The 21,732-nt window shown below is 31.4% G+C and overlaps 3 protein-coding genes across 3 annotated transcripts; 2 read left to right on the top strand and 1 right to left on the bottom strand.

Moving 5' to 3' along the window:
- Positions 1 to 3,759: 3,759 nt before the first annotated feature.
- On the bottom strand, positions 3,760 to 7,571 carry PolH (DNA polymerase eta). Its single transcript, XM_088182676.1, has 8 exons — positions 6,669 to 7,571; positions 6,463 to 6,597; positions 6,255 to 6,357; positions 5,965 to 6,187; positions 5,788 to 5,905; positions 5,573 to 5,713; positions 5,127 to 5,512; positions 3,760 to 5,057 (listed from the first exon to the last, which is right to left on the bottom strand). The coding sequence occupies exons 1-8, from the start codon at positions 6,800 to 6,802 to the stop codon at positions 4,024 to 4,026; spliced, it is 2,274 nt and encodes a 757-aa protein (XP_088038802.1). The 5' UTR covers positions 6,803 to 7,571; the 3' UTR covers positions 3,760 to 4,023.
- On the top strand, positions 4,244 to 12,024 carry rogdi (rogdi atypical leucine zipper). The gene is made up of 8 exons (XM_088182677.1): positions 4,244 to 4,262; positions 8,248 to 8,364; positions 8,681 to 8,752; positions 8,820 to 8,948; positions 9,306 to 9,463; positions 9,529 to 9,649; positions 9,727 to 9,936; positions 10,424 to 12,024. Exons 2-8 carry the CDS (start codon positions 8,317 to 8,319, stop codon positions 10,490 to 10,492), a joined length of 807 nt encoding a protein of 268 aa, XP_088038803.1. The 5' UTR covers positions 4,244 to 4,262; positions 8,248 to 8,316; the 3' UTR covers positions 10,493 to 12,024.
- Positions 12,025 to 12,911: 887 nt separating this feature from the next.
- LOC148236426 (3 beta-hydroxysteroid dehydrogenase/Delta 5-->4-isomerase type 1) lies at positions 12,912 to 21,522 on the top strand. The gene is made up of 6 exons (XM_088182813.1): positions 12,912 to 12,945; positions 13,017 to 13,127; positions 15,355 to 15,519; positions 18,222 to 18,461; positions 20,860 to 21,021; positions 21,083 to 21,522. Exons 1-6 carry the CDS (start codon positions 12,912 to 12,914, stop codon positions 21,520 to 21,522), a joined length of 1,152 nt encoding a protein of 383 aa, XP_088038939.1.
- The last annotated feature ends 210 nt before the right edge of the window (positions 21,523 to 21,732 follow it).

Below are 21,732 nucleotides of genomic sequence, written 5' to 3'. Positions count from 1 at the left end.
AAATTACGTGAGTCGATTCTATGAATCTGTCGACTGAGTAATGACATGTGAGAGGCCTTCGTGTGCACAGGAAGAATGCGCGAATAAGCCTGGATAATTGCAAGATTAGTATTGAAAGAAGGAATTATTCAAACATTAACCTTAGAAGTCAAGGTATATATGTCATGTCCAATAAAATAATTTCTGTTTTCTGAAGCCTTTTTAACTGACTTGATAAAATTTCCAGTCTTATTTCGTTTCTCAGGGATACTTCTAAATATTAATACACCCATACCTCGCTATACGGCCGCTCTTTATACGGCCTTTCGCTATAACGGCTCTTTTCAATTAAGGCACGTTTTCGATTTACGGCCTAAAATGTTTCGCTATAACGGCAAAAAAACTTTTTTTCGATGTCAATTTTTTAAAAAATTTAAAAATAGATTTAATTTGCATAATTTTAAAATGAAAGGTGAAGCAGCTAGCGCCGATGAGACCGCATCTAAAGAATATCCCAACATTTTAAAGGGAATTATTGAAAGAGGTGGTCATAAACCTGAACAAGTGTTGAACGTAGACGAAACAGGGCTTTATTGAAAGCGAATGCCTGATTGCACGTACATTTCAAAAACCGAAAAATCTGCGCCTGGTTATAAAGTGTCTAAAGAACGATTAACTTTGCAACTTGGTGCAAATGCCGCGGGTGATTTTGAGCTAACACCACTTTTAATATATTTGTCCGAAAATCCAAGGCCTCTTAAAGGACTAAATAAAAATCAATTACCCGTCATATGGAGATCCAACAAGAAAGCTTGGATGACTAAAGCTACTTTAGAGGATTGGTTCAAAAATCACTTTTGCACAGAAGTGACAAAATATTTGCTAGACAATAACTTAAGCAACAAGGCTTTGCTAATTTTGGATAATGCACCAGGGCATCCTACTAATTTATCCGAACTATCTGAAGATGTCATGATTGAGTACCTTCCGAAAAATACAACAGCTCTGATCCAACCAATGGATCAGGGTGCAATAGCCACTTTTAAGGCATATTATCTACGCCGAACTTTCCAACAACTTATAAGGGAAACCGATGGTAAATCTTCAATTAAAACATTTTGGAAAAACTAACATCAAGGACGCTGTTGACAGCATCAATGAATCATGGAAGGAATTAAAATTAACAACAATGAACCATGTTTGGAAAAAAATATGGCCAGAATGTGTAAAAAGTACTGATGCACAAGTTAATTGCCTTCCTGAAATTAGGCAAAACATTTTGGATCTAGCACATGATCTCGACTTTGAAGGTTTGAACGAACGTGATGTGCTTGATCTACTTGAAGCTGATAGGGAACCCCTTTTATATAAGGAACTCATTCAGTTGCAAGCAGAACCGGCATCTGATGAAGAGACAGAGCCTGTTGTATCCAAACAGCTAACATCAAAAAAATTGTCAAAAGCTTTTTACTATTTCGAACAAGGAATAAACATCTTCCTTGAAAACGATCCTGACGTCGAACGTAGCGCTAAAGTTTCTCGAGGAATTAACTCAGCCATTAGCTGTTATTAATCACTAAAGAACGAAAGAGACAAAAAGGCAAGACAAACAACGTTGGACAATTTTTTTAAGCCAGGCCCATCCTTACCAGCGAAAAATGAGAACGACAGTGATCTGCAGGTTACCATTTCTTCATCGTCTTCAGATTAAAGCCATTTAAAAAAAAATTATGTATGTATTCATACACATGTTTTATGTAACATGAAGTTGTTTCATTTTTGTTTATGGATTATTGTTGGTTTTTGAAGTCTGTTATTATTTTATGTACAAATGTATGTACTTGTTATGTATGTATTTTTGATTTAAATGAAATAAAAAGATAAAATGCATTTTAAATGATAAACCATGTTACATATTTAACAAATTTGGAACCGATCCCATTGAATTTGTATGAATTTGTATTAGAATAATTGATTCGTTATACGGCTTTTCGCTTAGCGGCCAAGTTTCGTGGAACGTATCTAGGCCGTAAAGCGAGGTATGGGTGTATATTACCGTAAAAAATTTGTTAATTCCCAATCATTTTATCTGGAATTATTGAATTACTAGAATTCGTTGTAAAATCTGTTTTTAAAATAACGACTGACCATGCTAATAAAGGAAATTATAAATTCATTAGTAATAACGAAAAGTAAAGTTATAATATTTGACAAAAAAACATTTGTTATGAAAATAATATTTATGTTTGTGAATATAATCAAGAAACCATGGCAAATATTTCCGACGGGGAAAGTGAGATTTTGCTTATGAATTTAAATCGTAAACCTTTATTATCGACGATGAAAATGATGAACCTGAAAGAAACTCGAGGATTATTTTAATGCAATTGGGTAAATGTAAATAGTGATGACGTTCTGAGACAATGTTCATTTTTCTTAGGCAATGTGCCATCAAAAATTCCAGGTTTTCTGGAGCCTATTAATTCCTTATAATTGTTTTTTAGAAAAACAAAAACCTATTTACTTTTCTAAAAATTAAATTTAACTAGTGCAATTTTTTCTAACAGGAGGGGTTCATAAGAAAGAGAGAAGTTGTAACCTATATGCCTGAACTACACTCTGGAAGTTGGCCAAGGACGGAGAATATAGTGAGTTACTTCGGTTGAGTTCGGTGCTCCCCGCTCTAAAATCTCTCGGAAGTTGTCCGAGGTTACCGAGAACGAGAGGTAAAGTGGGGGTAATTCAGTCGACTTTGCCAACTTCGAGCGCTTCCGAACATTGTCGGCATTATTTCCGAGTCAAAGGGACCGAAGTCGGAGCTGCTCTTTCGAGCGCGAGCGGTGAGATACTTCCACTTTCGATCTCTCGCGTGTTAAGTGATGAGAGTGAGAGAGATAATAATATGATGTTTCGCAAACTGAGATAGAACGAGTAACTCGGTTCAATTTCAGTATGCACGTAGGCGTCCTATGGTTAAGACGCATGTCGAACGCTGCATCGTGGTCACGTGGTCAAGTTATAATACCGCATGCTTATCGGGTACTTCAACAGACTCTTACTGAGATTTTTCAATATTTTAGGGCACCAAAAGGGATTTATTATATTTTTGATAGTATATTCTTCTAACAGATATCGTTTTTATATTTTGTTATTATAACGAATTCTTATTTAGAATCGATGGCGACAAATTCTAGGATAGTCACAGATGTGGTGTTTGTATTCTGAAGTATTATTTTTATGCCTTATGGCATTTTGCAAAAGCCGACAAAGATTTTGCGTAAATTGAATATTTACGACCGAAAAGTTTTCACCGATATTGTATTGGTGAGTGCCCACACAAACTTTTATAAGTATCAGTAGCGTAATTTTAATTATATGACAATTTAAAAATTGCGATTATTTGGCACTTTTTACGATCGCAGGCAAATATGCCGGCTGTACGTGACAGAAGCTGCCGTCCGGACGGCATATGAAATTTGCGACAGTGTGGTCGCTTACTCAAAGTCGTAGATCTCGGCCGACTTTAGTTATAACTTCGGTTTGGATAACTTCCAGAGAGTGTAGTGCAAGCAATAGATGTATGAACGATAATGAACGGTGAACGGATTATTGCTCACATGGCAATTTTTTAAAAATAAGATGGTGTAACGTAATAGACGATCTATAATTATAAATATTTATGTATTATAAATACATCATAGATTTAATTCTAAATGTGGCAATTAGTGTTGAAGGCTTTTTTGTAGCATTATTTATTTCTCTTTGAAAATCAAATAATAATTAGAATGTAAAAACTAAAACAATTTTATTTACAAAATAAATCCAAATTAAAAAATACATCAATACTTCATTAAAATTCATAATCACCTGTACACGAGTAAAATTATAACGAGGTGATGTTCATTATATATTCAAACGTGAAGACCGTTACTAACATACATTCTAAATCCATCAGACGTAGCAAATTACAAACTTCATATGTACATATTTAACGTATCTTAAAAACTAAATAAATCACAGAATCAATGTAAAAAGTAGTATTTGTTATTTAAAATAAGAATCGATCTTATTAAGACTAGTTGATTTATTTCTTAAGCTATCAGACACATCGGTGCACTCCCTTTTTCTTTTATTAGCTATGGCGTTCGCTTGTGTTTCGGATCTTCTAAGTTCTTCATACAATTTCTTAGCTGCGTGAAAATCTGTGTGTTCGGTGAGTTTTTTAAGTTGGACACTCTTACCGCATTCGTCGCACGTTACGTACTTCTCGTCTTCATTAGCAGGTTCGTCGCAGTTTATTTTATTGAACAAAGTCAGAATATCTTTACAGTGCGTATTAACAATTTTTATTTTTTTATTTTTGATTTGGTTCGATTGAATCTTCGGTGCGATTGTTGTATTTAAAGTTTTCGTTATTGCACCATTTATCTTTCTATCTTCTTCTCTTATCTTCAAAGCAAAGTGATAGTCTTGATGTTCGATCGAGTCTTTCTCCAGTATTTTTCTATTGCATTGATCGCATTGTATAAAATTAGATTTAAAAGGCGAGTTATATTTTTCAGGACTATTTTCTGTCTGGGTATGCGTTAATAAGCTTCTTAAATTTTCTATTTCGTTTCGTTTGGTATCGTCTGTTTCTTCATGCAATCTTTTGCTTTGGTTAATTTCAAGTTCGATGCTGCATTCGGAATCATTATCACCGTCTTCGACCTTATCGTCCAATTTTGATTCTGTAATTAATTTTTGAGGCGATTCTGATTGTTTTTTGAACGATTCTAGATAATTTAATATGAAAGATTCTTGTGGAGTATTTTTATTTGTCGTTTTAGTAGTATTTTGCAACGTTGGTGATATTTTAGGTTGCTCTTTTGAATGATTATCGGAATTAGCAGCTGAAGATGTACTGCACTCTCCAATTTGTTCCTTTCTTGCTAATGCTTTTGATCTCGCTTGATCGAAGAATTGTTGTATGTTCATTGATTTTTTGGTTTCGTTGCCGTTATTCTCTTCAAACTTTCCTACAGCAATACCCAAAAATTTGATGTGATTTATCAATGTTATTTTAACAGCATCAACTCCTGAAATTACAAATACAAAATATTAAAATAATTATTTATCTTGTACAGTGTATTTGAAACAATAAATACCTTCTGGCGATTTATGTACTAACGTATTACAAAACGGATTACAATCTTTCTTTATCAATAATAATGCATTAGCCGCTAACGATTCATTGCAAAATATCCCCTCTCTATCCATATTAATAGATCGCGAACAAGACGAGTCCTTTCCGTTTAGAAATTTAGTGAAACTAACGACCATTTGAGTCGGATATCTGTTGTTTTCGGAACAATCGTTCTTTAAACGATCTTCAATTTCACTCCCTAGCTCTTTTAACCAATGCATTAAAGTTTTTAATTCGGTTATGGCAGTTTTTCCAGGAAATTTTTTGCAGCATCCTATACTTTTGCTATTGAAACGTGGAGTGACAGGTTCGTTATCTATTCCTCTTGCTATATTATACAGCCACAATCTGAAGCAAATGCAATATTGTACTATGAAATCGAAATATATATTAATTTTAAATGCTTACCCATTTTTTTCATCAAAGAGTTTTTGTAGATCTTTTTCGTTAAAATTGGTCAATTCTTTCATTGTGGTAATTTTTAATGTACTACATACATACTCGCCAAATTTACCACCCAAGCCTTTAACTTTGCTTACAGTTAGTGATCTAAAAAATATATAATATGTATACATATATGTAATAACATATAGTATATAATTAATAAACAAAATGAGACATACTCATACAACTGATTGATTGAATTCTTAGGTAAAACGGTTTGTTTGTTCGGTTTATTCATCCCGCATACTAATTTAGCCAATATTTTATTATGTGATATGCCAGCTGAGCAACGGAACCCTAAAACATATTAAAAATGAATAAAATGGAATTAAAAATGTAAGAAATATAAAATCTACCTGTCTTTTCGTATACTGCTGCTCTAATTTCACTTACGACAACTGCGCCGTGTAAGAGATTCAAAGAATGTTCTTGGTCGAAGCCGGATAGTTCATGTTCTAAATCAAAATCACCGTAAACGTCTTTGATAAATTCATCGACATTTTCATATCCAAGCACGAAGGTATTTAGTAATTTATTTGTTGTGATAATTTGTTTATTGTTATTCATTCTAGATTCAACCTAATTATAATAAAATAAGAATCAATATAACTGTTTCATTAGACAAGTAAAAAAACAGCGTCAATACCAATTGTGTGATATCTAAATACGCTTCGTCCACAGAAGCTCTTTCCAGAAGAGGTGTGAATTCTTGTAGTACAAGAGCGACGTCTTTACCGGCATCTCTGTATCTACATATACATATTATTATTTGCATATATAATAAATTAATTTTCTCAGAAAAAATGTTAATATTAATAAATCACTACTCTTAGGTTATAGTGTGGTATAAATACTTTGAAGTGTCTGCTTTGCCACGTAAACATGGCACAATTGGAAGTTCAATTTCTGGACATTTTTTCTTAGCTTCATCGCCTCGCATGTGTCTAGTTACTCCCTTATCTCGAGCCAAATAATTCACAGCAATGATTCTATAATTTGATAATAAATTAGCACTCTTAGAAGCATTTCGTTACTAACTATAATATATAGTAAAACTTGCCCTCCGCCTTGCCACTGATTGTATTGCACTACAGCTACAGGTTTGCCTTTCAACGCTGGATTTAATTTTTCTTCAACTTGGCAAAAGAAGCAATCCATGTCAATTAGCACCACTATTCGGTCTTTTTCCGCCATTTTTCAATTTCAAGATTCGATAAATGTCAAAGGCGATCAGTCGAAAACGCGCCAAACGTCAAACGAGTGTTCGCTAATTCTGGATACATGTTCGCGAAATAATTGTCGTGTTCGTATTTTAACATACATATAATAATTCAATTTATTGTCAGTGTTAATCTGTATTTATAAATACGTATACAGTTGAACTGGGTATTCTATTAGATTTCTTTCTTGAAGATATTTATATTACAGACAATTTTAGCACTTGAATTTTTATCCTTTTAATTTACAAATATAACTTATCATAAATAAAAAATATTATTGGATTGAGTCGATCGTTATTTTCTAAAATAAATTTAAACTTAATGACTTATAATATTAAAAGGTCAGTAGACTTTTTCGCATATTACAGTGAACTATTCATAAAAACAATATACTACTTACTAACTTATTCATTTGCTAATTGAAATGGAAAGCGCCAAATTTTTGATTATTTTACTAATAAATTGATTTTTTATAGATAGGCAAAAATTCGTTTTATGGTACAAAATTTATACAAATATTGCTATTTTATTTACCAAAAATCTATAGGGCAAATCTGAGCGGCGCGAGTTTTTTTTATAAATTATTATCGTTAATAACATTTTTTTTAAGAAATTATTGTTCAAGTGACTGAGCAGCAAAAAATCAACATAATATAGGTAGGATCTTTTCATTATACGCAAAGCTAGGTAGATTTCTGGTAACACTAATGTGACGGTAGCCTAGGGCCACATATTCTCTGGCAAATCACGAAGGTAAGACGATGATTATTATCATTCTCATACATAACAACCATGTAACAATTAAAAACTGTAAAAACTTCAAAAAATAATACTGCAGTGTGTGATTGCAGTATTATTTTTATACGTCCGGCAAAGATTCATTAAAGTTTTTTTCCATTTAAAAAGTTATGCTACGTTGTATTTTCAGAATACAATTTAAAAACATATTTTTAAGAGTAATAAAAAATCGTTAAAACGCAGAGCCTAAGGCGGCAGCCTCGCTCACCTAGTAATCATATTCCTATACATTTCCATCTTGTAATCATATTCCTAGTTACATTTGTTACTTCTTATATTCATATTTTTTCTGTGTCACTGTATGTCGTTGTTTTTATGTAAGTAATTAAACTTTTTAATGCAGGTAAAATAATGGTTTACAAATAAACAAGCATCTTATAATAATTTTATAACTGATTAAACGTCATATTATTGAAAAAAATGTGTGTGTGTGTGTGTATTTCTTGGATCTTGTTTGCGCGGAATTAATTACCGAATGATGTTATACAATTTTAAAATTGAAACCCTGTCGATTAACTGGGTTAGTATTTTAGTTTTTCAGTAAGGAATAAACAAGCTGCTGTAAAAATATATAATTAAAAAAAAATGTAACCGTTGTATCTTTCGGTTACTATATGTCAGATGTCAATAAAGTGAGCACATCCCTAGCAGTCACTTGAGCCAGGGCGGAGTGCGACTTGCGGAGGCACGATGGCAGCCCTAGCGAACGACGGTGAAAAAGAGGAGGCTCTCAATTTGGTGAGTGAATTTTGTCAAATATTGGCGCTGTTCGGAATTTTAAGACTAGTCTGAAGTTTGTGTTTTCAGTTTGACTGACCTTCGAATTTATTGTTATTTCGATTGTAATAACAACGTGAAAAATAATCCTTTCCAAAAATCTATACGTGAAAAAGTTCGATTGTTAATCATTTATACTTGTAATTAAAAAATCAATTGAAGCTTTTTTCAAAAAATGTTTATACACCTTACATCCAAGTTTAAAAATCTATAATCCACACTTTGCACTTGGATTTGAGCCAACGTCTGTTTAACAAAAAGGAAATTTTATTTACAGCAAATGGAATTCGAATGGGTGTTACACCAAGAAGTACACGCGATATTACATCAACTTCATTCAGTATTAGTCGTGAGTACTAAAACGATTGGTTTTGTTCGCGATGAAACGATTTGTTAAAAATATATGTATTTTTCAGGAATGCGCCCATCGTTTTCCTGTTCCTTTGTACGGCAACGAAGGTCAGAAGCAAAATAAATTTACACTGGCGTCGTCCGATCAGCTCAGATGCATTGTTACGTTAACTGGAGATAGTATTACTCATGCGGTGAGTTTTTGATGCTTCAAATTTGTGCTAATTCATATTATCTTACAATACGGCTTAATCTAATTCTTTATCTAATTGTATCAGATCTGTTTATTTTTACACAATGAAATCACATTTTTTAATGCCACTCGTAAATTAAAAAAAAAGATAACACCATTTATTTAACGTCATTGTTTAAAATATAAAGTTGAATATATTATCTGAAAGCTAAGCTACAGTATTATTTTGTAAAATAATAATATGCAATTTTAATAAATAAAAAAAATAATCAATCCGTCAGTATTATTTTATTTAACTCACAGTGAAATATTTGGCGATTGTAACGTAAATCTTTATTAATTGCTCATTCTTTTGTAGGATATAACATTTAAAGTTCAACGGCAAATGAACACTATGTGTCGGACGAGCATTATACCAGATAATCCGTGGAAATTGCAACAGATACAGGATGCTGCTAATCATCTGCAACAGGCGATCGGTCACATAGATAACGTCGATAAGCATTACGTGTTTCGGTATGTTAAATAAATTTATTTATTTTTAATAATACTATAATTTTATATGTCTTATATTTGTATAGCTCGGCTGATGAAGTGTTGCATATTGTGAGCTGTTTATTGGGCGCATTGCAAAGAGCTCGTTCGGCACTCGTTTTGCCAAAAAAGAAAACCATGGACGAGTTAATGAAGAGCCGCAATATGGTAATTGATCGATATTATCATCTTGATATTATAATCTTGCTGTTCAACTATAAGATCGTTTATCAATGTATTCACAGAAATCTCTATCGCCGCCTCTGCCTGAGGATTTGGCAATTTCCTTTTATATACAATCTCATAAGCTAGTCTTTTTCGGATATCAAGTAATTTCCGTGCATGGAAAAATGCGACTCGAAAGCAATCATGCGGAATTTTCCGTCCCGTGGCTGAACGAGGTTCTCTGGCTTCTCACGTCGGCTTTGCAAATTTGTCAGCAGCTCAAGGATAAAGTGAGTATTTGTGTTCCTATTGTTTTTATCAAATTCAGGGTCTTAATTTTTTTTCGAAGTAAGATTAAATACATAATTTTATCGAATTTATTGTATATCTACGAATTAGATAAACATACATAAAGATCGGATCCGTATTGGCCTTTTTTTCTGCAAATTTGCATATAAATTAAATAACGAGATAAATTAACCACAATGGAATTATTGAACGAGAATTCGGTAACGAGCTTTATTGCTTTTGACATGGATTTTTGACTTCTGAGAAGTGATAATTGTTTTTTGCGTTCTCCTATTGGTCAAAATTCAGTTTAAATTTGCTTCAATCGATTCTCAAAATGCACGTCACTTAATGAAATACTATGAATTTGAATGAAATGAGAATATAAAAAAACAACTATTGAAAGGTCAACCTTTGCCCCTTCCTGGAAAAAGCTAAAATTACATCCCTTATCCAAACTATGTTATTATTATATTTTTTATGTTTCAGGTTTGCGTATTTTCACAATATAAAGATTTCACAGTCGGTTCTCGCACGGCATCTGCAGTTTTTTACTAAATCGCGAATGAGATTTGCTCTTTTCTAACACATTGTTGTTTCTGTCGGTTAATATGTCTTATGACTTGTTAAATTGTTGTAAGGTATTGTTCTATTTATTATATAGACGCATAAGGTCTGCATCGATTGTGATGTTTCAATTGAACCAATAGGATTTATTGTGTAATTACATCTTTAATCGGACAATACACTTTATCGTATTTATTTATATGTACGTTATTATTGTATTATAATACGAATAGCTTATCTGATTATTTTTTTTATCAGTATCGGTTTGTTTTATCTCTTAATGTATGTTAATTTTCTTCTGTGACATTTCATTGAGTATGTTCCTAAAAAAAGTTAAACGTTTTAGCAATAATTGAAATGTTAAATAGTTGCTTTTGATAGTTTTAATAGTGGGTATGTTTGTCAATTAAAATTTAAGTAAATTCAAATTTACCAGTTAGTGTGTCGAAACAGCCATATTTGTTTAGTCAAATGTCGTCAAACGAGTTACTTAGGCACTTAGTACAAACTTTTTTTCAAATTCAAAATATATTTATAAAATACAAAATCAATATTTTTATAATGTTGTATCGTATTAATGCAAAGCTTGGTAGTCGATACAACATTTTTTTACTAACTTAACACTTGACTGTTCTCCTAGTTTATAGCTTTAACCCATTAACATATGTATATCAGTATTCCTATTTCTTTTTTTATTTGATAAGTTGGTTCAAAACCGTTTTATTTTTAACGTATTTAGGCTTGCAACATTCTGATCCGTTATGAGTCGTTTATATTTGATTATTGTATATATAGTAATATTTATATTAAATATAGATAGTTTCTTAACTGATGAAATTATGCGCGTGATTGTGATTGCAAGTGCAATTAAATTTTTAAGAATTTCAGTCATCTTTCCTAAATAAATATTTAAGCACGAATTGTTAATGGATAATGTTGAAGTGATATTATTGTTGATCAATTGAAAATACAGCAGCTTTTATGCGTATATGTTGCATATATGCATTTTTTAATTGAAGAAATTCATTCCTTGCTGTTGAGTTCACGTAGGAGGGTCGAGTCTCAACGAGTTTGATTAAAACGAGGCTATTGTGTTATTGTAATTGATACATCTACATACGTTGAACTACTTTGGTCTTATATGAAATATACTATGCGTATTGGAATATTTAATCATTATATTAATATATAAATTTGTATTGCAAAGTACAGTATTTTTTAATTTGATAATTTTTGACCATCGTAAATTTTTAAAGTATTGTTCCGTCTGTATACTGTGAATTTAGTTTTTTTAAAAGTATGTTATTTAATTTTAGGTTTTTTTGTAATTATAAAAATTGCGTGACTCTATTGTTCTTTGTGTATATAATGTTTTATCGACAATGTCCGATGATTATAAAAGTATATGTATATAAAAGATAAAGGTATTGTATAAAATTTTGTGTATTTATTGAAAATTGTGTTTTGTCCATTCACAACATGTTACCAGATTGACAATAAATATTGATGATAATGTGTAAAAATATAGTTTTCATTTTAGATAAAATCAATTTTAGGTCTATGTATGTAGTTTTTATTTTATAAAGTCAAAGATCCAGGTGGTAAATTATTATTGTATTTTTTATAAACATTTTGAAGCAAGAAAATTAATATAAATTATTAATATATTGTTTATAGTCTATTAAAACTGATCACTATGAAAAGCCACTGAAAAAATAAAACATCAAAGAGCAGATGTCTGCGAAAAATTTACAATTTGTGCAATAAAGATGCATATACGTGCTATTTTATTGTGAAATAAAATCAGCTGCTTTTTTCGTGCTTCACTCTCATACATTTCAAGCCAAGAATTCAATTTTGCAGTACAGTAAAAAATCAAATATAGAAATATTTCAAAGATTTGAAACAAACAAAAACATTGACAAACGAGACGCAGAAAAAAATATCTGGACAAAATGAGGTACATGGTATTCAGAAAAAGACCACAGGAGAATTACTGATCTCAAGAATAAATTGAAGCATTATAGTCCCAGCGATTTACCAAGCAGTAATATACATATATTAGCCAACGAAACTTTAACTCAATCAAGTTAAAGTATTTACAAAGTACATATATTGTAAATATTAAGTAAATTATATATGTATTTATATTCATTTATATTTACAAGTTTATTAAAAAAAATATGTTTTATAATAATGCGTATAATTTTTTTTCGTAGTGTCTCATTCCGCTATGGGCCAAAGAGGCAATTGTGTAATGGTGAAAGTGACGAGTGTAGAGCAGGTGTAAGATTGTTTATTTACGAATGGAGCTTATGGTGCTATGCCAGTGTATCTGATACAGTCGTTCGAGTGGTACATAAACGAATTATAGCTATCTATTAAAAAAAATAGTTTTTGAATTGGTGAAATGGAGTATAAAAAGGATGTTGTTTTAATTACTGGTTTGTTTTTGATTGATGTATTTATTAAAAATATATTAGTTAATTATAAAAATAAATATTATAAAATGTAGGAGGATCGGGTTTTGTGGGACAACACATAATTAGAGAGCTTCAGATTCGCAGGAGTGGTCAGCTTTCTGAAATCAGAATTTTGGATCTGAAAAAATATCATAAATATCTAGGTATGTATTTTTATGTTTTATTTAATTTTTGGGTTATTAAAATTATATCATGAAAATTAGAATATACAGCTGGAAGACGAGTTATCACCGATATGTTACGTATGTTAAAAATAATAATTAATGATTATATTTATCATACATAAAAATTGTTTTCTCTCGCATACAAAGTTAAATATAGATATTGTTCTTTAGTTTGCATTTACTTAAATTAGGTTAAATTAAATAAATTAATGAAAATTTTTTACCAAAACATGCCAGTTGATTTTTGTAGTTTGATTAGACAAATACTAAGTACATATTTTTATAATATATTGAAATAAATCAAGACTTTTTATTATGATATTGTATCAGATATAAAAGTAAACATTTAACAACAATAAAATAATTTAAAATAAAAAAATGATTTCAATAATGTACATGGGTGTATAAAATATTATACTAACATATTTATAATTATTACTACACACATGCACATTAAAGATGAGCTGCAAGTAACTAATTGTTTTTCTAATGACTAAAGAATTAACGGTATTTTAAAATTAATTATATTAGTCAAATCCAGCAAACGATTTCTTCTTTCTAGTTCATAAAAATGTACTTTGTTTAATACGTTTTCCGTGGCATTATCTATTTGTGTTTATCACAGATTTTTGATTTAACATTATAGAAAAGTTCGGCTTATAAGAAGTCTGATACATTATAAGAAGTGAGATACATTCACTTTCGCTTGCTCGCGTGTTAACTAACGAGAGTGAATGAGAGATAAGGACATGCGTTACATGCGTTCCACACGCCCACTTCTTCTCACTCACTCTCGTCACTTATACGCGAACGAGCGAAAGGAAATGTATCTCACCATATGCTCCTGATGATAATTTGCATTGGAATATACTCTCTTAAGAGTTGAACTATGACTCAGACTTTTTAAATCAATTGTTTTGGTCTTCATTCTGTAGTTGTGACAGTAAAAAATAATTGTCGAATAAATGTGGTTTAATTATCATATAAGCTCTGATGACAAACCAAACAGTCACTCAAATTTAGTCTATAGACCTTTGCTAATGTTGTCTTACAATGTCAACATCCCAGAATCGTGAATTTTGTGCGGTCGATTCACCCCTGATGTACACCATCGAAATAAGCCATACAAATAAGTAAAAAACAGTATTTTTGCGTAGGTTCAAAATCGCCTATCTGTTATTTTAGAGGATGTTTATTTTTCAGAAAGGATAGCTACTTAATAAACGTTTAACTTGCTACACGCTCGTATTTATTTCCGACCCCGGCAGCATAGCGTAGGGCTAATTTTTTTCAAAGCCAGAAAAATCGCGCCATCACAGCGCAGGCCTCGGCGTAATGGCCCGCTTGCGTTCGCAGGATCCGTTTTTTTTTTTAACTTTTTAAAAAGCATTTATCTTCGTGAGAACTGGCCTACGTGCGGGCGCCGAAGAAAAATTGAGAATTTGGGTCCGCGGGCCGGAAAATTATGGCCCGGATTCGGATTTTTGTCTGAAAACTTGCGCTGAAAGTCGCCACGCGCCGTTACACTTTTACGGCGAAACTTGCCCGTTAACGAGCTTTACTGCTTTTATTTTATTTTACCTCCAACATAAGTTCTATAGGTAGATATTGGATTCATCGAAAAAGTGACAATGTCGAATTTTGCTGAAAATTGCCATTTTTTTACTATATTATGTGGTTTTTGAAGCGAAATTTTAATAACTATCTCTTGATATTGTGAAATATAAATTATACAAATACATATAATATTCAGTAATACGTGAAATGTCGTATTGCATAAGTTCCATGTTAAACATATATCACAAAAAAGTCATATTTAAAACTGATTTATATTATTAGCTCACAATATGTAAACTTATGTGTGCAATAATGTGTAACTATTACATATTTAAAAAAAATTCAATAGTAGTATGCAACTAAAGAACTTGAACCTATTACAACTGTATAATTTAAAACTGCTGTGAAGACATTTAACGGAAACATATGTGACTGAGGAAGCGATCATTGCCAATACATTTAAAAGTAATAATATGCTTATTTCCAGAATTTCACTGATATATAGTGATTTCCATTTTACATTCAAACGGCTTTAAATTAACAAAAATAAAATTTATAATTAGTGCTAAAGGATAATATATAATTACATAAAAGCTAGTTCATCTGAATTACCTGCTGTATATATAGTAAATTTCTGTATCATTTCTAGATCACGACCAGCCAGTGCCCGTGGTCTGTTACCTTGGAGATGTGACAGATAAGGATGCGATATGGAGAGCCTTCGAAGGAGTCAACTGTGTCATTCACTGTGCAGCTTACGTGTCCTATGAATATCCGCCAAATTACGAAAAACTGAAGGACGTCAACGTGAAAGGTGATTATATATAAATTAGCAATACTTTGTCATAGTTTCATAATTGAAGGTCTATTATATGATTGTACAGCTAAATTTAATTTACAATAGGTAATCATCGATGAGAATTGTGACACAATAATAGCTTAATTGTATTTATTTATGATTCTTCTTCAACTTTTCCGATATTCAGTTAATGATAAGACTTTTTAGTTCGTTTATGTTAGGTATGTAACTAGCAATAAAAGCGTTTAAAATTTAATAAGCTATTGTACAAATATGTTCTTATTAATTTTTATAAATTTTTCACTGATGATATTTGAAGATTATGGTTTAATCCGGTGACTAAGACTTAGGTTTAAATCCCATATTCGATTTCTATCGTGTCTGGGAGATCAAAACTATTGATTATTGTAATACAATAATTCCTATCGATCATCACAGATTTCATGTTCCTAGATTTTCTTAATCTCATGTGATTAAAATTAAGTTAGGTCGTACATATTAGATAAAAAATTATAATAATGAGCTACTTCAGCTAATAAAGAATAGTATATATGTAAAAATTGACTATATAATTAGTTAATGTAGATTAAATTTAAAAATAGTGAAGAATTGTTGAAAAATGTATATTTATAATATAAAATTAGCATTTTTATTATCGCAGTGATAATAGTTTTATACATGTGTTTTTTGCAAACGTAACATGTTTGTATAATTTTTAGATTAAACTTTATTATGCTTAAAATTATTTATATGATTTTTTAAATAGTAGATTTTACACGTGGGCAATTAATAGTTTGAACGAAAAAAATATTGCTAGATGATATTGAAGCAAGCACATAATTTCACATAGTAATCAGATTATTTAATCTTGATGATGAAAATTCGTTCATTATTTTCGTAAAAGTGGTAGGAAAGATCTTGCTAGGAAAAATCTTATAACAGCAATAAAAAAAATATTATTTTGTAGAATATACATATGTAGAGTACGCTCGGGATAAGGATTCCGGTTTGTTATTGTGTGCGTGAACTGTGTGGCTCAAAACAATTTCGCTCAGAATATTTAATTTTTTTATTTTAAAGAAAATATATGTTTATTTAACATATATACATCTGAGCTAAGTTGGAAATTTCAACGGACAATTAAAAATATATTATATAATCTAAGAAACCAGACATTGATGGCATTAATTAAATATTTGCAAAATTCAAAATCTTTCACTAGTCAAAAAAATAATGAAGTCTTTAGCTATTCTTCAAAAGCAAAAAGATATAAAATGGGGAAAGAAATTATTTGCAGATTGTTTAATGGCTCGACGACTTTATTAAATCATTAGAATCCATTGAATAAATTAAAAAATTATCATTGGCGCAACGATAAGAATAATAACTTTTTTAAGCCTTCAGTAAAATAGTTAAAAAAAACCAACAACGTACGGATTAATGGAAAAATAATTAAAATATTTTAATCCACGGGTAAGAGAACGAATAACTTACAGTGTATATTTGAAGCCTTGATATCAATTAACCCAGATATGCCCAAGACATTTTGTTCTCTTAAAATTTCATTTATAAATAAAAAACAGTGGCACGAGTTTAGTGACCTACCCATGGGACAGTGGGCATATCTGGGTTTTACACCAATATCAACACAAAATTATTTAAAATAAATCACTAGAGAAGATCGAACTTCTGTACCACACTGCACTTTAATGACGAATACCAGCGTTGACGAATCAGCGACTGTCGTTTAAAGAGAAAGCGAGACAACGAAGTACACGCTACATCGCTTCTCCCTCTCATATACATGTACACGCACACAATAACAAACCGGCATCCTTATCCCGAGCGTACTCTAGTACATACATATATAGTCTTTTTTTATATGTAAGCGATACTCTGTATACACTAACACGCTTATATAAAACGTGCCACTTTATGTCCAAAAGATCGCCATTGTCGTGTTCCGTTCAGTCTTTGTTTATAGTATACTATTGTCATGTTCATTCCTGTAATTATCGTGGTTATGGTGATTTTTTGCATGAGTTTACAAGGAAGAACCTCTCATCTACAATATTATACTTTATAATAACATACTATATATTATATATATTTTTATTTATCAGAAATTCTCGAGAAATATCGAGAAAATCGAGAAGTGAAAATGGGAATAATCACATGTCTTGAAATGAAAAATATCGAAAAATTAAAGTGCCTAACCACAATAGCAAAAATGATAATATTTACACCGTATCATAGTCTCATAATCAATTTATCAAATATTTTTATTCTACGTGGCAAATGTATATTGAAAGTTTTTGATTAAAAAGAAAAAAAAAAAAATTTATAATACTTTTATTGTATTTTCACCGAAAAACAAATTTAATTGCGATTGTATAGGGTTAAATTATTATTTTTTATATTATAGATCTTCTATTTGTGTATTTTTATATGCATATATAATATATGAAACTAGGAAGTGAATGTTTTTCCTTGTCAAACCAAAGAATTTCGTCGAGTCACAATAGGATTTAAGGTCACATCTGCTCTTGTTTCGCGCAATCTGCCACGTGTCGAATTTGTTACACGGCGAGACGGGTACAATTTTGACTGAACCTCATGTGTGTGTAAATATATATATATGTATATGTAACAAACATACATCTAACATTCGTGTATACATACATATGTATATACATATGTTTTTCTTGTGTTCGCAGGGACGGAGAACGTGATTCGTGCATGTCAAGAGTTTGATGTGCCGAGATTAGTTTTCACGAGTACGGCCGAAGTGTCCTTTGTGCCGTACATTGGAAAAACATGTCTGACCGTGATTGTGAACCAAACGGAGAAAAAAGCCCTGCCGCCCACCGACCAGGACAAGTTTGTCATCCCCGGGTATGCCCAGTCTAAGTATGGGGCAGAGTTGGCCGTGCTCCGGGCGAACGGGTCGCTTACAAGTGAGTACATGCAATCCTATAAGTATCTACGAATACCCAATATGTACCATTATAAAGTAATTTGACTGAAGTTGTTTAGGGTTGAGTGTATAGGCGTTGTTAAAGTTTACTTCTTTTGTATTCGTTTAAGGGCGGTGGTGATTATCCTTGTTCGGATAACACAAAGATATCTTCAGCGGTAGCTGTAAGAAACTAGTTCTATAGCTACCGATAAAGGCATCAAATGATGCACATTTTGTATGCTTGTATTACGTTTCCTCATATATATAACCTGTCAAATTTTATATGAATCTAAAAAAATACAGAACTACCTAAATCAGGACAGGTCTATCAGCTGCAGTGCTATTTAGAGGACTGTATGTTATTGTAAAAGGTGTTTTTTCAGAGGTTTGTTTTTCGAAGTGGCAACACTTTTTCCAGCGGCAGACAATTTGACAGCTGACCACTGATTTGTGCTCAGTTTGGTTTGCCATTTCACTATTTCGAAAATCATTGACATAAACGTCCATCCGTGCAAGAAAATCGAATAACCATGGATAGTTTTCGCACCACGCATACTCTAATTGCTAATACGCATCCGCAGAGACGTCGTACAGTACGCACCAAAGAAGTTTCTGTTGTGAAAAAGGACCACCATCGTGCACAGCAATTGGAGCTGTCTTTATGGAAGATTTTGCGGTTCAAATTACTCAAGAATAATCGACTAAAATCATCTCAGTATCCGAGGTCTTATAAGAAATATTTTTTTTAATAAACTGAACTGGCGAGATGAAACCCATATTGTTAGTCCAACAAAAAGTGATTGAAGGCGTATCTATGAATAATTATTTCGAACAATTAGCAGGAGCTGACAATTCTGCGACTGGTCTATAATCCTTTATGCATAATTTGTCACCCTTTTTGTATGACTGGGAGCAGCTAAACTGACTTCGCAACTCTTCAAAAAAATCGGGAACAAAATCAGGCCCAGAAGAACGCTCCGTTATATATAAGAAATTCGAAATACAGTAACAAACGATGTATAAAGTGACAATTTCCCATATACTGGATATTTTTTTAACTTTTAGAGCCCTCTACAGTAAATATTCTATAATAAACCATTTTAGTTTTATTATTTATTTACTAATAACATAATTTAAGAGTATTTATATATTCTCTAGATGTTGATCTTTCACCGTAAATATTGTATTTACGATTCGAGTTATGAAATTTTATAATCATCATACTTAACAATAGTAAAAAGTAGAACGACACTTGTCGTGTAATTCGTTAATTTAACCAACAAAAGTGTTGACATCCGAGGCGGTCACGATCGTTCTCAACGAGCAGGTTAAATGACACACTATTACAAAATGTACTATTGTGTAAATGTCAGCGGTTTAAGTCTTTCATTTTAATTGATATAAATACGCATGTTTATATATATTTGATTTAATTAAACTTGCAAACTGAATTGATACTATTTTAAAATCAATTCAATGTTATTCAACAGTGAGGTCAAAGCTGAACGCGAAGTTACCCGATCTGATGTAAAACTATCTATTTAAAACTTCTCGAATGTCTGTTAGCAGCAGATAAACGTACTCACAATATTGAATTGAAAAATCGTTAGAATTTTGAGAAAGCAATTTTTGTTTTTTTAGATTATGCTTTTTGAATTATCTATTTTTAAACATAACTAAATTTAGTATTTTCACTTTCAACTTAACCATGATTTTATTTTTACATAATTAAACATATTTTTTTATGTAAATTTTCTGTAAATATATATTTTCTATGTATGTAAGTTTATATAAATTATATGTATATAATTTGTATCACTATATAAAAATGTTTTTAATTACATTTTAAAATAAAATTCTTCTTGTGACTTGGTCCTAGCATACGTGAAGTATGTGTAAAAAATTGGAAACCGTGGCTTACACTGGTGTAAAGACAATTAAGTTAGTGATTGCTCCCAATAGTGACGTGTTTCATGCGAAAATATTTCACAATCATTTAAAATGAGCAATTGTTTATCAATAATTACCCACCCTTGTTTTAAAATCTCTTACGTTCAATAGGGTGAAACAAATTTTAATATCTATAATTTAATTTAGGGCACCTCTAGAAATAATAGCACTTAATAAACGCATCAAATAAAAATAATCTAAATAAATCACACTGTATGAAATAAAAATAACATCCATAATACATATCTGCTCTTTTTGCCTTTAAAAGTTTGTATAGGATTTTTAATGTGTCACGTTTGAAACATTTCCTACTTCCTAGTCAGAGTATTATTATACTTCGGCGTTGTGTAATGTGCATTTATATCCGTTCACGCACCACTATTATGTTTTAAACTCACATACTATGACCAATTCTAAACCTTTTGTGTTGCGACGTTTCGTTTCAGAGAACGGTTTAAAATTAAAGACGGTCGCACTGAGACCTTCAATGGTGTATGGAGAGCAAGACTCGAACTTCATGACGTCTGTACTTGGAGTTGCACAAAAGTTTGGAGGACGCATTCCGAAGATAGCAGGCGCTGGTGGAAAACAACAAGTTGTATACGCAGGTAATATAATAATACATATTTATACTATATAAGTAAAATATTAATATTATTTATTATAAAGGAAACGTAGCATGGGCTCACGTTTGCGCAATGGACACTCTGCTAAAAGACCACGAAGAGATATCCGGCCTTCCTGTCTTCATAACAGACGATACGCCAGTTGAAGATACCACAAGACTTTGCGAAAGGCTCACTAAAGATTTGAATAACAATTCTTTGTGTAAGCCGAATAATTGGTTCATACCGATGATCCTGTCGTTTTTAATAGCTATGCTTCTACAAACGTTGTCAAGTATAACTTCTACAAAGTTACCAGTCAGCCCTTGTGGTCTTGTCTCGTATTTGAGTTCGTTTATTTTATTTAGCAGATTGAGAGCTTCAATACATATGGATTACGCTCCAATATATAATGATGAAGAGTCGATTCAAAGATCAAGGTATTTTTACACAGGGTATTATAAAATGCTTTGCTTCAACGAAATGAAGAAACAGTGCGTCTAAATTAATACATACGAAAGTGAGTCAAATTGAATATCTTTTTTTATAGTCTTCCTGTTGCTTATTACAAGTTTTGTAACGCTTAAAAAGTGCATGGATACCTCTAAGAATAAATTAACTAAGCTCTTCATCACACCTGAACCTCTTATTTGTATCACGATGTAAAAATCATTGATAGTATAGTACAATAACAAAATTCCAGTACTCAGAAGT

The sequence above is a fragment of the Plectrocnemia conspersa genome, unplaced genomic scaffold, assembly GCF_051122295.1.
Source record: "Plectrocnemia conspersa isolate PC_06_02 unplaced genomic scaffold, ASM5112229v1 ptg000003l, whole genome shotgun sequence".
In the NCBI taxonomy this organism is placed as follows: domain Eukaryota; kingdom Metazoa; phylum Arthropoda; class Insecta; order Trichoptera; family Polycentropodidae; genus Plectrocnemia; species Plectrocnemia conspersa.
The sequence above is the reverse complement of the archived record's forward strand: the minus strand, read 5'-3'. Positions and strand labels throughout refer to the sequence as shown.